At 41.5% G+C, this 17,132-nt stretch overlaps 1 protein-coding gene across 1 annotated transcript in view; it reads right to left on the bottom strand.

The window, feature by feature from the left end:
* dchs2 (dachsous cadherin-related 2) overlaps positions 1-17,132 on the bottom strand; it is a 29,594-nt gene that overhangs the window by 7,799 nt on the left and 4,663 nt on the right. Inside the window, exons 3-16 of the mRNA XM_026171498.2 lie at positions 16,877-17,108; positions 15,996-16,232; positions 13,219-14,241; positions 12,942-13,129; positions 11,926-12,025; positions 11,111-11,268; positions 9,953-10,796; positions 9,519-9,758; positions 7,135-7,269; positions 4,189-4,398; positions 2,778-3,638; positions 2,584-2,697; positions 1,798-2,009; positions 1,560-1,711 (exon numbers count right to left, since the gene is read on the bottom strand). Of these exons, the coding sequence (XP_026027283.2) occupies positions 1,560-1,711; positions 1,798-2,009; positions 2,584-2,697; positions 2,778-3,638; positions 4,189-4,398; positions 7,135-7,269; positions 9,519-9,758; positions 9,953-10,796; positions 11,111-11,268; positions 11,926-12,025; positions 12,942-13,129; positions 13,219-14,241; positions 15,996-16,232; positions 16,877-17,108 (4,706 nt within the window). The remainder of the gene's footprint in view (positions 1-1,559; positions 1,712-1,797; positions 2,010-2,583; positions 2,698-2,777; positions 3,639-4,188; positions 4,399-7,134; positions 7,270-9,518; positions 9,759-9,952; positions 10,797-11,110; positions 11,269-11,925; positions 12,026-12,941; positions 13,130-13,218; positions 14,242-15,995; positions 16,233-16,876; positions 17,109-17,132) is intronic.

Raw genomic sequence — 17,132 nt, 5'->3', positions numbered from 1 at the left:
AATAAAGACTTTAACTGATCAAGCACACACATCCATACATATGCAATAATACTAAGTGCAATAATCCTTTCTGTCATCGTTGTATTTTTACTCAGTTGTATATAGTATTTGTATTTGTATTCTATTTTTATCTTATTGTATATTTATTTTATTCTACTGTATATAGTATTTTATTTTATTCTATTCTGTACAGCTGTGTACTGTATTTATTCTTATTGTATTCTAATTTTTGCCTCATAACTTTTGCACTGTCCACTTCCTGCTGTGACAAAACAAATTTCCCACGTGTGGGACTAATAAAGGTTATCTTATCTTATTCCTTTCTGCTTTTCAAAGAAATGGAAGACCAGTGCAGTGAAGAGGGTTAGGCTTACTGTCAGTTGTAACTACAGGCTCCATGGGTGGCTTAATTCAGATTTATTACGTTGTCTTGGCCCCTTCTTGTAAAAGAGACAAATCAGTACTTTGTAAAAAAAAAACCAAAAAAAAAACCAAACTGCTGCTACCTTGAATCCTGAAAATCTTCACCTGTAGTCATGGTAGAAAAAAGTACGCCCTCTTTCAGTTCTAACATTTTACAAATAAAAATAAAATAAAAATAATCTGGTCCTTAGCAGGTCTTAAGATCAGATAAATACAACCTCAGATGAGCAACAACACATTACACCATATCATTAGTTATTTATCAAAACTAAGCCAAACAGTGTGTGAAAAACCTCAGCACACTCCATCATTCAGTAGCTTGTAGCACCAACTTTGGCAGCAACAACCTGAACTAATCGTTTTTGTATGACTTTATCAGCCTCTCACATGGTAGTGGAGGAAATTTGGCTCATTCTGCAATGTTTTTTCAGCTTATTGAGGTTTGAGGTACTTTGTTTGTGCACAGCTCTCTTAAGGTCCTGCCACAGCATTTCTATCAGTATGAGGTCTGGACTTTCACTGAGTCACTGCAACGCCTTCATTCTTTTCCCTTTTGTTTTGTAGATTTGCTGCTGTGCTTGGGATCTATTTCCTGTTACATGACCCAATTTCAGACTTCACCTGTCAGGCACATGGCCTCATATTTGAGTCTAGATGACTTGGTATACGAGGTGCCCAGGTCCCAAATCACCACACACTTGACTATTGCTAATATGCTGTGTGTGGTTTTCACCTAACAAGACATTTGATCTTATCTGTCCAGCAGACATTGTTCCAGAAGTTTTGCAGCTCAGGAGGCAGAGTGGGTGCAATATGCCCCGTTTTGTGATTTATCTGATATTGTATTTATCCGAGCTTAAGACCTGCTAAGAACCAGATCATTTTTATTATATCCTGATACGTAAAAGCTTAGAAATGAAAGAAGGTGTATCTTCTTTTCACCAGGACTGTAGGAAGATTGTAAAATGCCACCAAAATAATTGCTGTACTACGCCAGTTAAAATGCTTTAACATTTACGAAGAAGTGAAGTAGAAGAAACATGCAACTGTAGCTGATTCCATTTTGGAAGTAGAATCAATTTTATGTGTGCAATAAAGTTTTACTTAATATTTTTTATTGAGCAGTTTGAGCATACTTGTATGATGGAGTGATCTCGCGGTCCAGTAAAACATTGGTCGCAAGGATTCCTCGTACAGAGTCCAAAATGAAAGCTCCATTAAGGTTACCAGAGAGAATGGAGTATTCAATCTGGCCGTTCATGCCGCTGTCAGCATCGGAGGCAAACACCTGTTCAAAATATGAGAAGCGGTCAGTATTAGAGGGATCACTGCATGCATCTCACATCAATGAGGGCGTTATTACCGAAAGTTTACCTGCATAATGTAGGTATTGTGCACTTGGCCCTCCCAGACAGCTGTCCTGTAGCTGCTGTGTTCAAACTGTGGTGCGTTGTCATTGATGTCCACCAGAGTGATGGAGACCCTGCAGTGAGCTGTCTGCAGCCCACTGTCAGCCAGCACCACCAGCTGGATGTGGGGGTTCACCTCAAAGTCCAGAGAGTAATCCTTCTGCACTCGGATTTCACCTACATAAGACGGTAACATGAAGGTAAAAGCTGCACTCAAAAGGAAGTACAGCTCAGTTAATATCAAGCCAATAAGGTTTATTTTTAAAAACACAAATCATAATCTTAATTGACATCTTACTTCACGCCCTTCTGTGAACAGGGCCTTTTCCTCTTTGGCCTCTTTTCACCAAATAATAGAAAAGTCATGGTAAAGTAGTGGAAAGAAAAACACAGCTTTCAATCTGACAACAAAGGCGTCGACAGAAGTACTTTTAGGTTCAAGTTTTTGTGGTGAACGTTCAGTCCAACATCAGTATGAGATTGTGTATTTGACTTGGTGTGTCTGCACGGTTACTTTATGTAGACGTGAGTCAAAAAAAGGAATTTGGGGGAAAATATGATAAAATCATACATGGTTTTGAAATACTTATGTATTAAAAAATGCAGAAGGACCAGAAAAGCTGATTTTTTTTTTTTTTTTGAAAAGTGGTAATTTAGGGATAATACAAAAAACTAACAGAAAACCTAAATTGCGGGATTAGACGGTTTTATTGGTTAAAAAGTTGTATTTAGAAATTAACATTTTAATTACCAGTGTGACGGTTAATGGAGAAAACCTGGTTCTCGTTGCCGCTAAATATGGTGTATGTTATTCTTTGTCTGCTGCTGCTTTGGTCGTTGGCCTCCACCTTTGCAATCCAAGTGCCTTTAGAAAGAAAAAGACAAAAACAATGACTGAGCTGTTCAGTGGTATCGGTGAAAACAAGACAAACAGATACAACGTACCAGCTCTGCTGTTCTCCTTGACACTGGCGTTGTAGACTTTGCTTGTGAACTGCAGTCCTTCGTGTTCTCCCTTCAGATGGATAAAAACCAGGCAGGTAGAGGTCAGAGCAGGATGTCCTCTGTCTGAAACGACAACTTGCAGCTTCCTCCCAGAGAAACCCGCTCTCACTCGTCTTCTCAGCGAAATCTCTCCAGTCTCTGTGTTGATGTCAAACAGATTGTCCTCGTCTGATAACGCATAATGTATTGTCCCATTCTCACCCTGATCCCCATCTGCTGCTGTCACTGTGGTAACTATCTGGTTCGCCAGCGTCCTCATGGAAACCCATGCGTTGAAGGGAGTCTGCTCACAGACCGGCATGTTGTCGTTCACGTCCTCCACCTGTATGGTGACCGACGCCAAAGAGCTCAGCGGTCCCTGAGTGCATCCATCGGTAGCGACAGCTCTGAGGCTGTACTGAGCTCTGCTCTCTCGGTCCAGAGACCTGGTGGTGCGGATCGCTCCCGTGAAGGCGTCGATTAAAAAGGCCCCTTGGCTGTTATCATCTGTCAGGGAGTAGGTCACTTCCCCGTTAGACCCTTCGTCAGGATCCGACGCACTTACACGCAGGACTTCAGCTCCTGCGGGGAGGCCCTCGCTGATAGAGGCATGATAGTTCTTGCGGGTAAAGGAAGGGATGTTATCGTTCTGGTCCAGCAGCACCAGATGGAGCTGGGTGAAGGAGCTGAGTGGGGTGGGGCCATAGTCACGGGCCTGGATGGTGAGTGTGTAATTCTGCATTTCCTCCCGGTCAAGGACCTGTGTGGTGCTAATGGCTCCGGTGTGACTGTTGATGGTGAACCGACCTCTGTAGTCCTCACCTGCAGACAATCAGAGATGACATCAGTGGAAAGGAAATAAAGGATAATTCCACTTTAACTTTGGCCACTCGACTCAACAATGCACTTTTGATGTCTTGAAAGCAAGCAGTCAGACATTCATCCATTTAGAATTTTGCTTGCTTCATTTATCTGAAGGTCAGACTAAATGTATGCTGCTAATGGTCTCTCCAAGCAGAAACATTATATGCACACAGCTCAATATTGAACCAAGAAGTTAGTAGATAAGCTGTGCTTGTCCCTTCACTACAGACAGTTTGTGCAAGTCTTTAACTGTTAAATAAATGATATGCTCTAAAATACTGGACTACCCACAAGTTACGCACCTACAAGAGCTGCTCAGACTGCATCAGCACTCAACTAACCTGCTCTGCAACTTTGCCTGAGCTGCCACTTTATGCGAGCCAATAATGGACTTGTTGCAAAGGTGGCATCATTACAGTAGTAGCCTTGAATTCACTGAATGACGGCATGAAGTACAGGTAAAACTTTCAAGTTGCTTGAAATACAAAACAAGGTCTGATCTTCTCACCAACTATGGAGTAGTGAATGGTGCCATTTTCTCCATGATCTGGGTCAGAGGCCTGGGCGGTGTGGATGACCCCAGGAGGAAGGTTTTCCGGGATGCTGATGCGGAAGGATGACTGCATGAACTCTGGGGGGTTGTCGTTGTCATCCAGCACAGAGCACATCACCGTCGTCGTGCTCGAAAGTGGCCGAGCGCTGCTGTCACGAGCCTGGACTGGAGATAGGAACAGAAAGGAAGGACACAGAGGCTTCCTCACCAGTTCTTTTTTAATTATTTACTAAAATATTCAAATGCTTGACACCCACAGGCTTTATAATAAGTACTGATGTTTTAAACAACAAGTGCCTAATACTATTAGCATGTTCTTTAGACCCTTTTTTCTATTTTTCTTTGGCATGTTTTAAATAGCATCCAAATAGCACCAAAAGCAAAGTGTAGCTATTGTAAACCTGATGTCTTAATGTCTGAATGTCTCAGATATGTCACACGCTGTTATTTTAATAACTCATTCAACACTAGAGTATAATTTTAAAAAGCCATGCTGTACACATTATATGTAACAATTTTACTCAAGATTCTTTCTTACAACACAGCAATGAGGCAATTATTGGCTGTGTGTCTGGACACTGTGTGGCCAGATTGGATGTTTAATAGCAGTAAAAACTCCAAAATCAGTCAACGGAAAATAATGAGACACAGCTTTTAACACATGCTGACAAGAATTTTTTTATTTCTTTCCAATTCATTTCAGTGTTTCCCAATAAGCCCTGTGAGATTTTGGCGTGGCTTCTAAATATTCAGGCCTTCCTGTTATTATATTTAATTACTGGGACTTTATTTTTAATTATACTGGCAACTGTACAAATATTATGGTAAAACATGTGAAAACATTTCACCAAACGCTGGTGAATCTGTTGAATGTAATTACTGCACGGCACCCATGTGAGAGCGAAAGCAAACTCTCGAAAAGACAGAAGGGTGTAGCGGCGCAGTCAGAAGAGGTTAGCTATACTGTAGCTCAGCCCTTTAACAGTCTTCTGTTTCCTTAACATAAATCAATCTGCTGAATAACGTTGCTTTAACGGAGAAAGTCGACCTTAAATTCTTTACGGCTTTGCCGGTGAAGCGTGACAAAGGAGAAGGTACAGAATGAAAGTATTTGTATAACCCTTCAGATGCAGGCTCTCACCCAATTATCGTTGTGAGTGTGTGGCTAAGCAAGCAAGGTCGTGATATGAAAGGAATCAAATTCCTCTGTTTACACAGCTGTTGTCACATTAGCTGGGATGTCTTTGAAACCAGTTTTCCTCAGGACATCTTGATCATAGCCATTAGTGATGCAATAACAGGGCAGCTCAACACAAACATCACCTCCATACAGACTGCCTCATCAGCAGATTGTATCTTCTGCCTGACAGGCTGTAATTGAACAATTACAGAAATTTGCACTGACTTTAAGTACTGTGCAAAAGCCTTGAGCCACCCCTTATTTCTTTATATTTTGTGTCTTGAGCAATAGTTCTCCAGGTCTTTCTGGAGGTTTTTCAAAGTCTTTTTGCTAAACATTGGCTGCTTTTTCACTCATTCTCAGTTTCATTTTCCCTTTGTTTCTAGCGCCCTGCCATAAAAACACATCTCATCGTTGGTTATATCCACAAAAAATACCAAACATAACACATTTGACAGGAATAGTAATGTATTTTTGCACCAACAAGATGATTCTTAAAGACCTGTTGGCTGAAAACTTAGTGTGCACCACGTTCTTATAAAATCTGAGGAAACTGGAGGAAAAAAGAAGAAATGGCAAGAGTAAGAAACTATCTGCAGGAGATGAACAGAATCTAAAAGTCATGTCCTTAACAAATCGGAAAACAATCCAGCAAAGACCTGACAAAGCACCTGAGAGATGTATCTGTCCCTTCAGTTGATCCATCTGCTGTTCACTAAAGCTTCATCAGAAATGGTCTTATTGGCTTTCAAGAAGCTATTCTTAAAGAATAGAAACAGGAGAAAAGGTTGAAGTTACAGAAAAACTAGAATGAAAATCAGGTCTTATGGAGTGATATGAAAATGAATTTGAAATCTTTGGCTCAAATCATCTTAATATGTGGGGAAGAAGTCAGAACAGAGATCCAACAGTGAGTGTCTACAGCCATCTGTAAAACACGGTGGAGCCTCAGTCATGGTCTGCGGCTGCATTCCAACCAGTTATGGACGTAGAAATGTACCGTCAGGTATTGTTCAACTATGCAATATTATCTGAAAAGTATCTGATTGACAATGATACCAAACAGACTGCCAATGCAGTCAAAGCATACCTGCATAGAAAAACACACCATTAAACACCATCAGTCTTGGATTGGCCTCCCCAGAGCCCGGACCTCAACATTACTGAAGCAGTGTGGTATCATCTTGACAGAGAACCGAAAAAAAGGCAGCCAACATCCAAGGAAGAGCTCTAGATGTCCTTCAACAAGCCTGGAGAATTATTCCTGAAGACTACTTAAAGCATTAGAAGAAAACTTTTTTACACGTTTCAACAAACTCCTCCACCTATTTCCCAAGACTTTTGCCCAATGCTGTACGACTGACTGGCGCGTTTGTCACGACACTTGACAAACACAAGATTTCCTTTTACCACTGTTGTTGTATTAGATTGCTCTGATTTATTACAGAAAAAAATCCATTTTGGTGATGAGTTACTTAGTTTCTGAGCATAATTCTGATGTCTTCAGAGTTATCATTCTGGAAGTCATTAAACATGTGACTTTTACTGCATTGTTTTGCACAACTGCCGATTTTCCCTTGAGTTTGTTAACCCTGAACTTATAATTAAACTTTCTCATTTTTGTTAATAGATACGTGCTTTACTTCTGGCTTTTATTGTTGAAAACTGTTATTTAAAATGTTATTGCTCAGGACTAACAGATGTTTGCTTATGTGTCCTACCTCTGAGAGTAAAATGCTGCTGCTGCTCTCTGTCCAGGTAGGAGGTGGTGGTAATCAGGCCGGTGTACGGGTTGATGCTGAAGAGCTCATAGCCGGGACCCGGCAGCAGACTGTACCACACCACAGCGTTCTCCTCTGAGGACATGAACACAGGAGGCGAATGTAAATGCTGTCACAGACCTCAAAACAAATGCTCAAGCAAAAAAAAAAAAAAAAGGAAAATCAAGGTTAATAGAAAAAAAAAATCAACTTGATCATATATCAGATGATGCTGCATAATTACAGAAATCCAGTGATTTACATTACAGATATGCTCCCCGACAAACGATACACGCTAGTTTCTCTATTGAAAAAAACATTTCCAGTTTCAAGTAGATATAAATGGCCTTAACACTGGTGAGACAAAAAATGTGGCTTCTCTAATGAGACTATGGATGTCAAAAACAACACAGTGCATTTTTATGCTCACGATCTCCAGAAAAACCGATACCTCTAGTCGTTGAATCGTTATCTACCTCACACATTCAACTTTAGTTCAAGTCCATTCATGTTTATTGCTGCTTCTGTTTCAGGCAGCGCTTATCTCAAGGAAAAGAGAACAATGTGGCCACTGAACTTCACAAGGCAGTTAAAACCTCAGCGAAAGCCTGCTGCTTGCAGCTTTTATGGTTCTTGTGATACGAAGCAAACGCAGAGTTCACTTCAACTTTACGTGCAAGCTGTGGTCTTGATGACCATCACAATGATGCACGTTTCACATCACGTTAGTTTCAGAAGATAGAACAAGGCGAGGAATGCGTATAGCATTTAAGGCTATGATTACTAAGATATCTTTTATGCTGATAGCAGTAAAACATTTGAATCACGGGGCATTTGCACGTTTTTGAAATTACGGTCTATTCACACACTTGTATGATGTTTTATAAGAGCATAACTCGATTACTAGACTTCTTCTGCTTAGCTTTGTTTGGTTCACTGATTTAATTTACATTGCTGTTAACTTGGTTTGCTTGGTAGGTGTCAAAACTACAAAACTCTGTCAATGTCTTCTTCATAACTCTTTTGGTGTAAACCGTGTCACTTTTGTCTCTTGTGCATAAACAACCATAAACAATTCCCACTCCGGGTACTAACAAACAAAAGTGTTCCATCAAAACATTTAAGTTTCAGCCAAAGTGCAACCCTGGCACAATGACCAAATCTTACCATCAAACCTCTTTGTAAATAATCAAACTCTTCTTTTGAACACAAAGACAGCACAGTTACTCTTTAAAAAAAAAAATCCCTCCCAAAATCTCAACTCTTGCTTAACAAAGGGAAATCCAGAAGGCTCAGAAGTTTAGCTGTCACACTCATTCACATTGCAGCTCTTCTGTGATTGACTCCAGCACATGGAAACTTACATACATAGATCATCAGAGACACAAAACAATGGTCATCTCTGGTGAGAGTTTGCAGGGAAAAAAGCAGCACAAATGATAATCAAATGAGACTGGTGGGAGAGCAGGCCGGCCTGCCAGACGAGGCGATTTGAGGAGATGGATGAGAACACACAGCGCCTATTGGCACAGATGGCTTGGATTATGGAAATCATGATGAGAGAGGACCTTTCAGATTTCCCAGAGGAGCTGTCTGCTTGCTGTTCTTGGACAATTCTCACCCCCAAGAATGTTAGTTCACATTGAAACCCCTCCTGTACAGGTCCCCCTGCCGCACGCCCTCCATCTCCAGTATTTAAAAAGAATCCTACTGTCAACAATGAGGAGACGAAAAGGGATGTAGAAGGCCCCGTGCGCGATGTGTTAAAATAAACAGTGTCGATGTGTAGATTTGGGAATATGATTAAAGAGTCGGGTGAATGAGATTCGGTGGGATGTGCAATGAGCAGAGCAGACAAACCGAAAAGCATATGAGGAAAACAGCAGGGTGTGGTTTCAATTAAACTGTTAATGGAGTGAAAAAACAGCAGAGCTGAAGTTCGACAAGGAAGCTGAGCTGCATTACGGCACATGGTACGAGAAAAAAGTAATAAACATGGACTGTTGTACTTTGTCTTGCCAGGAAAAGCTGTAGTTTTGCAATTTGGCTCCTACTTTATTTTGATGCCTTCATCTTTTCATGGTTAGCGGATTTATGGTTTTAGGCTTCATGGACATGTGCTAGTGCTGCCATCTAGGTAGCTCACAGGGAAACTGCCGTCTCCACTTTAATATCAGGGCAATTTCAAACTAAATTTAAATGCTGTGAAATATAATCAAAAATTAGGAATTTTTAAATAGTTGGAGCTCAAAATTAAATGTACACTACCTCAGTATAAATGTCCCATTTCAGCCATTATTTGTTGGTATTACCTCTGACGTATCGCCAGTCAAATGAATTATTACCTGAATCCTCATCAGTGGCAGAGACCCTGATCACTGGTTCTCCAGGGTCTCTGTTCTCTGCCACAGTGGCGGTGTAAATGGTTTGACTAAACACAGGCGCCTGGTCATTCACATCCCCGACCTCCACTGTCAGAGTCTGGGTGGAGGAGAGTGAGGGCAGGCCTTGGTCCAGCGCACGGACGGTCAGACGGTGGAAACGTTCTGTCTCATAATCCAACGGGGCAGTGAGAAGCAAGAGGCCTGAAAAAGAAGGAAGGAAATAAAAGAAGAATTAATTTTCACATTTAAAAGTGAAATGTTTGATGTTTGAATTCACTGTGAATCAGCAGACGTTCATATGTCTGATATTCATGTGGTGAGTCTGATGAGTTTTTTTTTTTAGGTAAAATTTTATTTAGAATAAATTTTTTCCGCTGTGCAAAAATCACAAATACCTGTCTTCTCCTCCAGTGTGAACAAGCCTTTCTTGTTTCCAGAAATAATAGAGAAGGAAACGATCCCATTTTCACCTTGATCTCCATCTATGGCCACAAAATGATGCAGCAGACTCCCCACCTCTGCGTCCTCCATCACCTGAGCTGTGTCTGCCGATACGAACACCGGCCGGTTATCGTTCACGTCCAGCAGGAAAAGCTGAGCCGTCACCGAAGCCTGTTTACGCTCATTCTTCTCCTTCGCCTGATCTGTGGCTGTTACAGTGAATGCGAAGCTGGGGGTGCTCTCGCGATCTAAAGGTGCTGCTACAGTCAGGCTCCCCGTGTAAGGGTCGATCCGAAAGGGGAAGGGTGATGATGACCCGCTGACTTCAGCGTCAAAGGCGAGCTCATAGCGGAGGGCACTGTTTGGAAAGGTCCCGTCAGCGTCTCTGGCATGAAAAGCGTACGCCAACGATCCGACTGCAGCGTCCTCCCTCAGACCAAACATCACCAGTTTATCAGGGAACCAGGGCGTGTGGTCGTTCACATCCTCCACTATCACGCAAATCAGAACAGACACATTCACGATGGGAATGAGGCTGGCGTCCTCAGCACGAACCACGAGGAAGTACTGCATGGCAGCCTCGTAATCCAGCGGCTGGTTGATGTATATGTCACCGAAGGAGCTGTCGATCCCAAAGTGAACACCCCCGTCCCCCTCAGTGATGGAATAGTGAAATCTCCCTTTATCTGAAACATGTGCAGAGCCAATAACAGTCGCAGGCTCCGTGTCCTCCCGCACCAAAATGCGTCTCACAATTTGGCGATCGGAGCGGCCGTACGGATCTTCTAATCCATGAATCTGAAAAGCACAAAAAAAAGACAAAGTTTTAGTTTGCTATAATTACCTTTTTTCCCTCCGTTTGGATTATGGGAGGAAAGCACTTGTCCAAACCCAGCTTTACTCTTTACGGTTATTAATTTAAAGTTAGCATGAAAAGATACAAACAATAAAGCAATAAAATACTGTACTGTATAAAAATGAGTGTAAACTTCCAAAACAGTTAATGCAGTATTTTTGTAAAATCTCTTGACTTAAAGCTGATCGTTCATACTGCAATTAAATAATATGTCACTGTTTTTAAAGGTGTGGCCTAACTGGAGCACAGCCCGTACCTGTACATGAATGACTGCAGTGTCCTCCTGAGAGATGACTCCGCTGTCCCTGGCGGTCACTTTCAGAGTGTAGTACGCTTTTGCATCTTGGTTGAAGAGCTCTGTTGTTGTGATATCTCCAGTTTCGCTGTCAATCTCAAAGTGCTCCAGATCATCATCTTCGAAAGCAGACAAAAAGAGATGCGAACAGAGCGAACTGTTAATAACACAGGTCTGCAACAAAAAAACGGCACGGGATTTTCTGACTGTTTCTTATAGATTTTTACTCACTGAAACTATGAAAAATATCTTTTAAATTCCATCCTCGTCAGGTTTGCTTCCACAACTCTTGTTTTTAGTCTAATTAAGCGTACGATGCCCCTTTTTAAACTGAAGTCTGGTATCCTATACTTGAGTCAAAAAAACATATCCAATAATAATTTCTTACATTAATTTAATATTTCTAAGAGTGAAACTCAAGAGAAATATAAATAGAAAATGTGAGGAATTGAGGACAGGGGGTCGGGGTGCGGTGGGCTTGGTGGCATGAGGAGCTCAGATGATCGTGTCCCAACAGGTTTATTTTGTTCATAGTGAAAGGTAAGGAATCTCAGAAACACTATGCATAGTTAATTGTAATAATAATATTTATTTTTTTCCATCGCTGTTTTTTATGTGAACTCACGTGATTACGTGATTGAGGGAAATGGAGATCATTTTTAGATTCAGCACCCTAAAAACCATAAAATTTACCAAAAACATCCCATGCAGCTAAAAAAAAACTTTTTTTCAGACCAAGTCTGTATAGTCAGTCAGGACACACGTTTACAGCTCACCTGTGACCAGTGAATGAATAACTGTTCCATTCTCTCCTGCGTCCAAGTCTTTGGCAAACATGTTCGTGACCAAGGATCCTGACTGTAGACCAGCCCATATCTGAAGTGAACACGTAGAGCGCATAACTACATCTGACAACATAACAACACATACACTAAAGATATAGTGTAGAATTTGCACAACTGTATCTAATCTTAGACACTAAGTCATATTTATCTCGAGTTCATTTTTTCATGGCACATATATACGTTTATGTTCACAGTAAATTAGTGCTTGAAGTAATTTATGATATTTTGATATTTGCTCTCCTTAAACTTGCTTTTTAATGTGTGCTGATAATATGTTGTGTAGTGATCATACATGGTCCTTATTAGCATATACACATGCTACAGTATTACTTAGATAAATTATCCCACTTAGATCATTTTTGCCTGGTACTAGGTCTTTGAGAGACAACACGATGACACCAAAATCTATAATATATCAATTTGTGTAGCATGTATTGATACATGTGGGGGATGTTGTGACGGTGTAATAATTTCTAATATTAAATAATGCTGGTATATGGGGAATATTGTCATGTTTTTTTGTATTAACTCGTCGACCTGTACTTAGTTTTCACGTAGTTTTTCTTTTCCATGTCTTTAACTGCCTGCTTCATGAGCTGCTCTGTGTCTGTCTTCACTATTTCTGTGTCTTCTTCTTATTTCTGTTTTTTCTTAGTGTAAAGGACTTTTTCCTGCCCTTGTGCTTGTCATTTTGGTTAGGTATTAATCAAAACAACATTAAAGTACCTTTACAGACTAACAATTTGTTTTTTGCCTAGATGTGAACTTCCTGAGTTTTACCGCTAAAGTGACAAATGCATTTCCTGATGCATCAAAAGGCAACAACAGCTAAATGTTATTGAGAAGCATGTGCAGTTTGGAGCGCAGATGTAACTGTAATTTATCAAGACTGCTTTTGATTGCATCAGTAGTTGCATCACGTTGTGATGAAGACGCATCGTTCTTACCTGCACATTCAGCTCTTTACTGGCTGGCAGGTAAGTGAACTGCGGTGCGTTGTCATTGATGTCGGCGATCAGGATGTGAACGATGGCGGTGGCATTGAGACGAGGGTGACCCTGATCTGTCACCATCACCTTCAGACTGTGCTGGCTGTACTGTTCCCGGTCCAGTGCCACCCAGTTGATGATTTCACCTGGCAGAAAATGGAGAAAGGTTAATGTCACATAGGTGACCATGGAGCACAAGGTAACTTTAAGGTGGTGTTACTTGATGTGTTTGTACCTGTTTTAGCATTGATTCGGAAGAATTTCCCATCTGAGAGCAGGAGATAGGACAACTGGCTGTTTTTCCCAGAATCCTTATCCACGGCCTTGACGGTTCCCACCAGACCTTGTGGCGACGACCCCTCCAACACAGTGAAGTAGTAAACGTCCCTGCTGAACACCGGGGCGTTGTCATTGATATCCAGCACCAGCACCGTCACTGTGGCCATAGCCGTGGTATTTGACAGTGAAGCCTCCGTAGCCAACACTCGAAAATGATACTTGGACTCTGTCTCATAGTCCAGGTTGGCTGAGAGATACAACCATCCCGTCTTTGGGTGAATCCGAAACGGAACCAGAGGGAAGCCAGGTTCTCCTTCCAAAGAGTAGATGATGCCGGAGTTTGAAATGTGGGCTCCACGGGTTCGGTGAGCCCTCGCTTGGATGACCCGAGCATCTTTCCTGTAGCCCTCCCCAATCTCCACGTGATAGATCAAGGTCTCAAATGCCAGGCTGTCTTCGGCAGTCGTTTGGTCTACGTTTACTGAGAGGGTCAGGGTGGAGCTCAGGGAAGGTTCTCCTTCATCTTTGGCCACAATCTCCAGCTTGTATCCCTGCTGATGATCCATCTCTAAACTCTCATTTAGCGTAACCGTCCCGAGATTGTGATCAATAACAAACACGCCATTTTCCCTGCTCTTCAGGTAATACTGCACCCGACCATTGGCACCGCTGTCATAGTCATGCGCGTGAGCGATGAACAACACGGTTCCCGGTCGAGTGTTTTGTGACACCGTGATGGTGTCACTATGTTTGGGGAAAATGGGGGCGTTGTCATTAACGTCAGCTACAGTGATGTTGACTTGGGTGGTGCTGTAAACGGGAGAGGCGTCGGTGTAGGACTGAAGAACCAGAAGAGCGTACGACTGAGACTCGTGATCCAGGGGCTTGAGGTTAGTGATCAGACCCAACTTTGGATGAACGGAGAACAAACTCTGAGGGTCTCCAGAAGAGATTCGATAAGATACAGATTCCATGGAGTCTGTAGAAAAAACAAAAAAAACACTTTCTTCCCTTTGAAATAGTCATAAAAATTTAAAGGGCTTACATAAATTAGACATTTAAAGACATTGTTCTAGATGTCTTGGGGTTTAATCAGATGTAACTTTGAATGCACACACACACGCTAATACACTTTAAGTAATTAAAGCACAGGCCAGAAGATCCCATTAATCCCCTGCAAGTGTTTGTTGTGCTTCGACTGTAAACTAAAAACTCCTGAAACAAGCAGAGAGCTTAATGGTGCTTGACTCCTGTCAAACAGCCCCAATTCTGCTGTTTCTGCTTTAAGTCGAAGTGTTAATCTCTTAGGTGATTAGACAGCCTTGAATGACTGTCTAGTGCTGTTGGGGCGTTTAGCTGTTGAAGGCATTCGGTGGAAAAACAAGACTATGAGGAGATAATTATGAATCCCTTTACTCTTTGAAAACCATCTACGCAGAGGTTTTTTTAAGATACTGAGAATAAAATTATAAATGATATCCACTCTTCTATTACTTAAACTGTTGCCACCACAACCTGCTGTTATATTTAACAGAAAGCGCCCAATAAATAAGTTTAGAACAACAAGGAAGAAAACGAGCAGGTTGATCTGTAGCAGGATTGTTTCTGATGTAGATGCAGTACACTGCACAGCTACTCTTTATTATCTGTCATGTGTTCGTGAGACTCAAAGGGATTAAAGATTAAACTTTAGCTTCTTCATGTCTGAAAGGAGATTTGAGCAACTTTTCTGTCGCAATCATCTGTTGGGATATTAATGCCTTTGTGTAACAGCCACCTATTCTGAATGTGTCTAAATCCAGTTATTATGTTTCAAGAGACCTATGAAGCACGATAATGTCAGTACCTACACTAATCCACCTCATATTAAACAGCTGTATAGGTTTAAAAAATATATATTTCAAGATACAGATGTTAGCTTTGCTTGTTTAGCTTATCTTACCATAAAGCTGATAAAGTTTACGAACCATCCGAACTGAATTTCTTTGAACTGGAGGCCAAAAACAAACTCAGTGATTTTCAGAGTTCTGCTCACACAAACGTAACTCTCAGCAGCACGTGATTACAGCAGGACGCTGGAGCAGGACTAGCTTGAAGCTTTTACTATAGCTTTATTATGCAAGAACACTTTTACGCTTTGTTCCTTTTGTTTGCACTCGTGACAAAAGCATAAAGAAGAGAGAAACTTATAAAATGTTCAAAATGTTTTTCAGCTTTAAAACTGATGTTTTATTTTGAGGGACTGATTCAGATCCTTTACTGAGAGTTTGAAGCTCTCAGAGTATAATTGGACTGACAAATTACACTATATGAACAAAAGTATTGGGACACACCTCTCTGTTATTGAACTCAGCTGCTTCAGTCCCATTGGAGTATAAAATTTTAGCATCATGGTGCCAAAATGGCTCAATGAATTTGAGAATGTTACTTCAACAATGCAACAAGTAAGTTTGTGGGATTTCGTCCCTCCAAGTGATTCCCTGATCACCTATTAGTGGGGTTACAGCCAAGAAGCGGCAGAGCAGGTGAAGTTACAGGTGACCCCAGTGCTTTTTTCCCCCATATGGTGTATGTTGTGTCCTCTACAGTAACTCAACAAAATCTTAGTTGTTAAACTTCTCCCGTTGCTGTAGTGATGTTCAGCAGAGGTAGAGTCTGGGACCTTGTGATGACTCTCTCCCAGCTGCTCTAACATCAGTTTGGATAATAAAGAGCAGATAATACACGTCTAACCTGTTGGGTTGATGGCCTGCACCGTCCCCACAGGTGTCCCTGGTGGTGCGTCCTCAGGCACTGTGAAAGCGTAACGTGACCTCTGGAACACAGCTGGAGCCTGAGCACTGCGTAAAACATTGATCGTGACCTCTGCAGGTCTGACTGAAATCGAGCCTCCTCCGTCCTGTGCTGTTATCAAGAGCTTTACATTAGCTGTGCCCAGGTGGGTCAGAGTGGAGGTCAGGAGAAGCATTCCTACAGAAGAAAAATACGACATAAAGAAATTAATTTAAAATGTTTTTATTTTTCCCCAGTTCCTTTCTGCTTTTCAAATGTGTGAAATGAGATTCACAACACTTCACATTTATTATATTGACAGATGGGAAGGACAGGGCTTGTTTTTGTAACCAAAATGCATCTTATAAGTGCAAGAGAATCAATATATGTCTATATAAACAAATGCAGGCAGAAAAGTATCAGATTAAAGTTTTCTTTTCCTATAATTTATCCATTTCATGGTGTTAAATTTTGGCTGAGCACGAATCTTATCTTACCCCTTAGCCACCTGGGGATCTAAGCCTTTTGGGGCTTTCTGCATCACCCCTGCTGAGCTGTGACATTGACAATCATTTCATGGGGACTTACACAAAGTAAGCAGTCGTTTATCCCTGAATAATGGAGCCTGCCAGTCACACGGTTTACTTAAAGACTACTGATTGGATCAATGTGACAAATCAAGCTTAAGAAGTCAAAATGCTATCCTTTACCAAGACTGAAACCTACACAAAGCTTTATTTATTTCAGTATTGGAAAAGCAACAGTTGGTTCACTGGAAATTGTGTCCACACACTTATGTTCAGACTACAACAGAAAGTGTTCTCACATCTTTACGGCCCTACCTGTTTGTTTATCCAGCGAAAACAAAGTGGACATGTCGCCAGGAAGGAGGTCGTAGGTAACCTGGCCAAACCTGCCAGAATCTCTGTCAGTGGCAATAACGCTGACGATCTCTGTGCCAGGCTGCGCGTGGCTGCTGATGCTCACGGTGTACTCCTCAGGGCTGAACACTGGAGCGTTGTCGTTCAAGTCCTCGATCTCAATGTGCACATAGGTTTGAGCACTCAAGCCTCCCTGAGGGAGAGAATTTTATTAGGA

The sequence above is a fragment of the Astatotilapia calliptera genome, chromosome 6 (genome assembly GCF_964374335.1).
Source record: "Astatotilapia calliptera chromosome 6, fAstCal68.1, whole genome shotgun sequence".
NCBI lineage: Eukaryota > Metazoa > Chordata > Actinopteri > Cichliformes > Cichlidae > Astatotilapia > Astatotilapia calliptera.
Note: the sequence above shows the minus strand (reverse complement) of the source record. Positions and strands in the feature narration are given on the sequence as shown.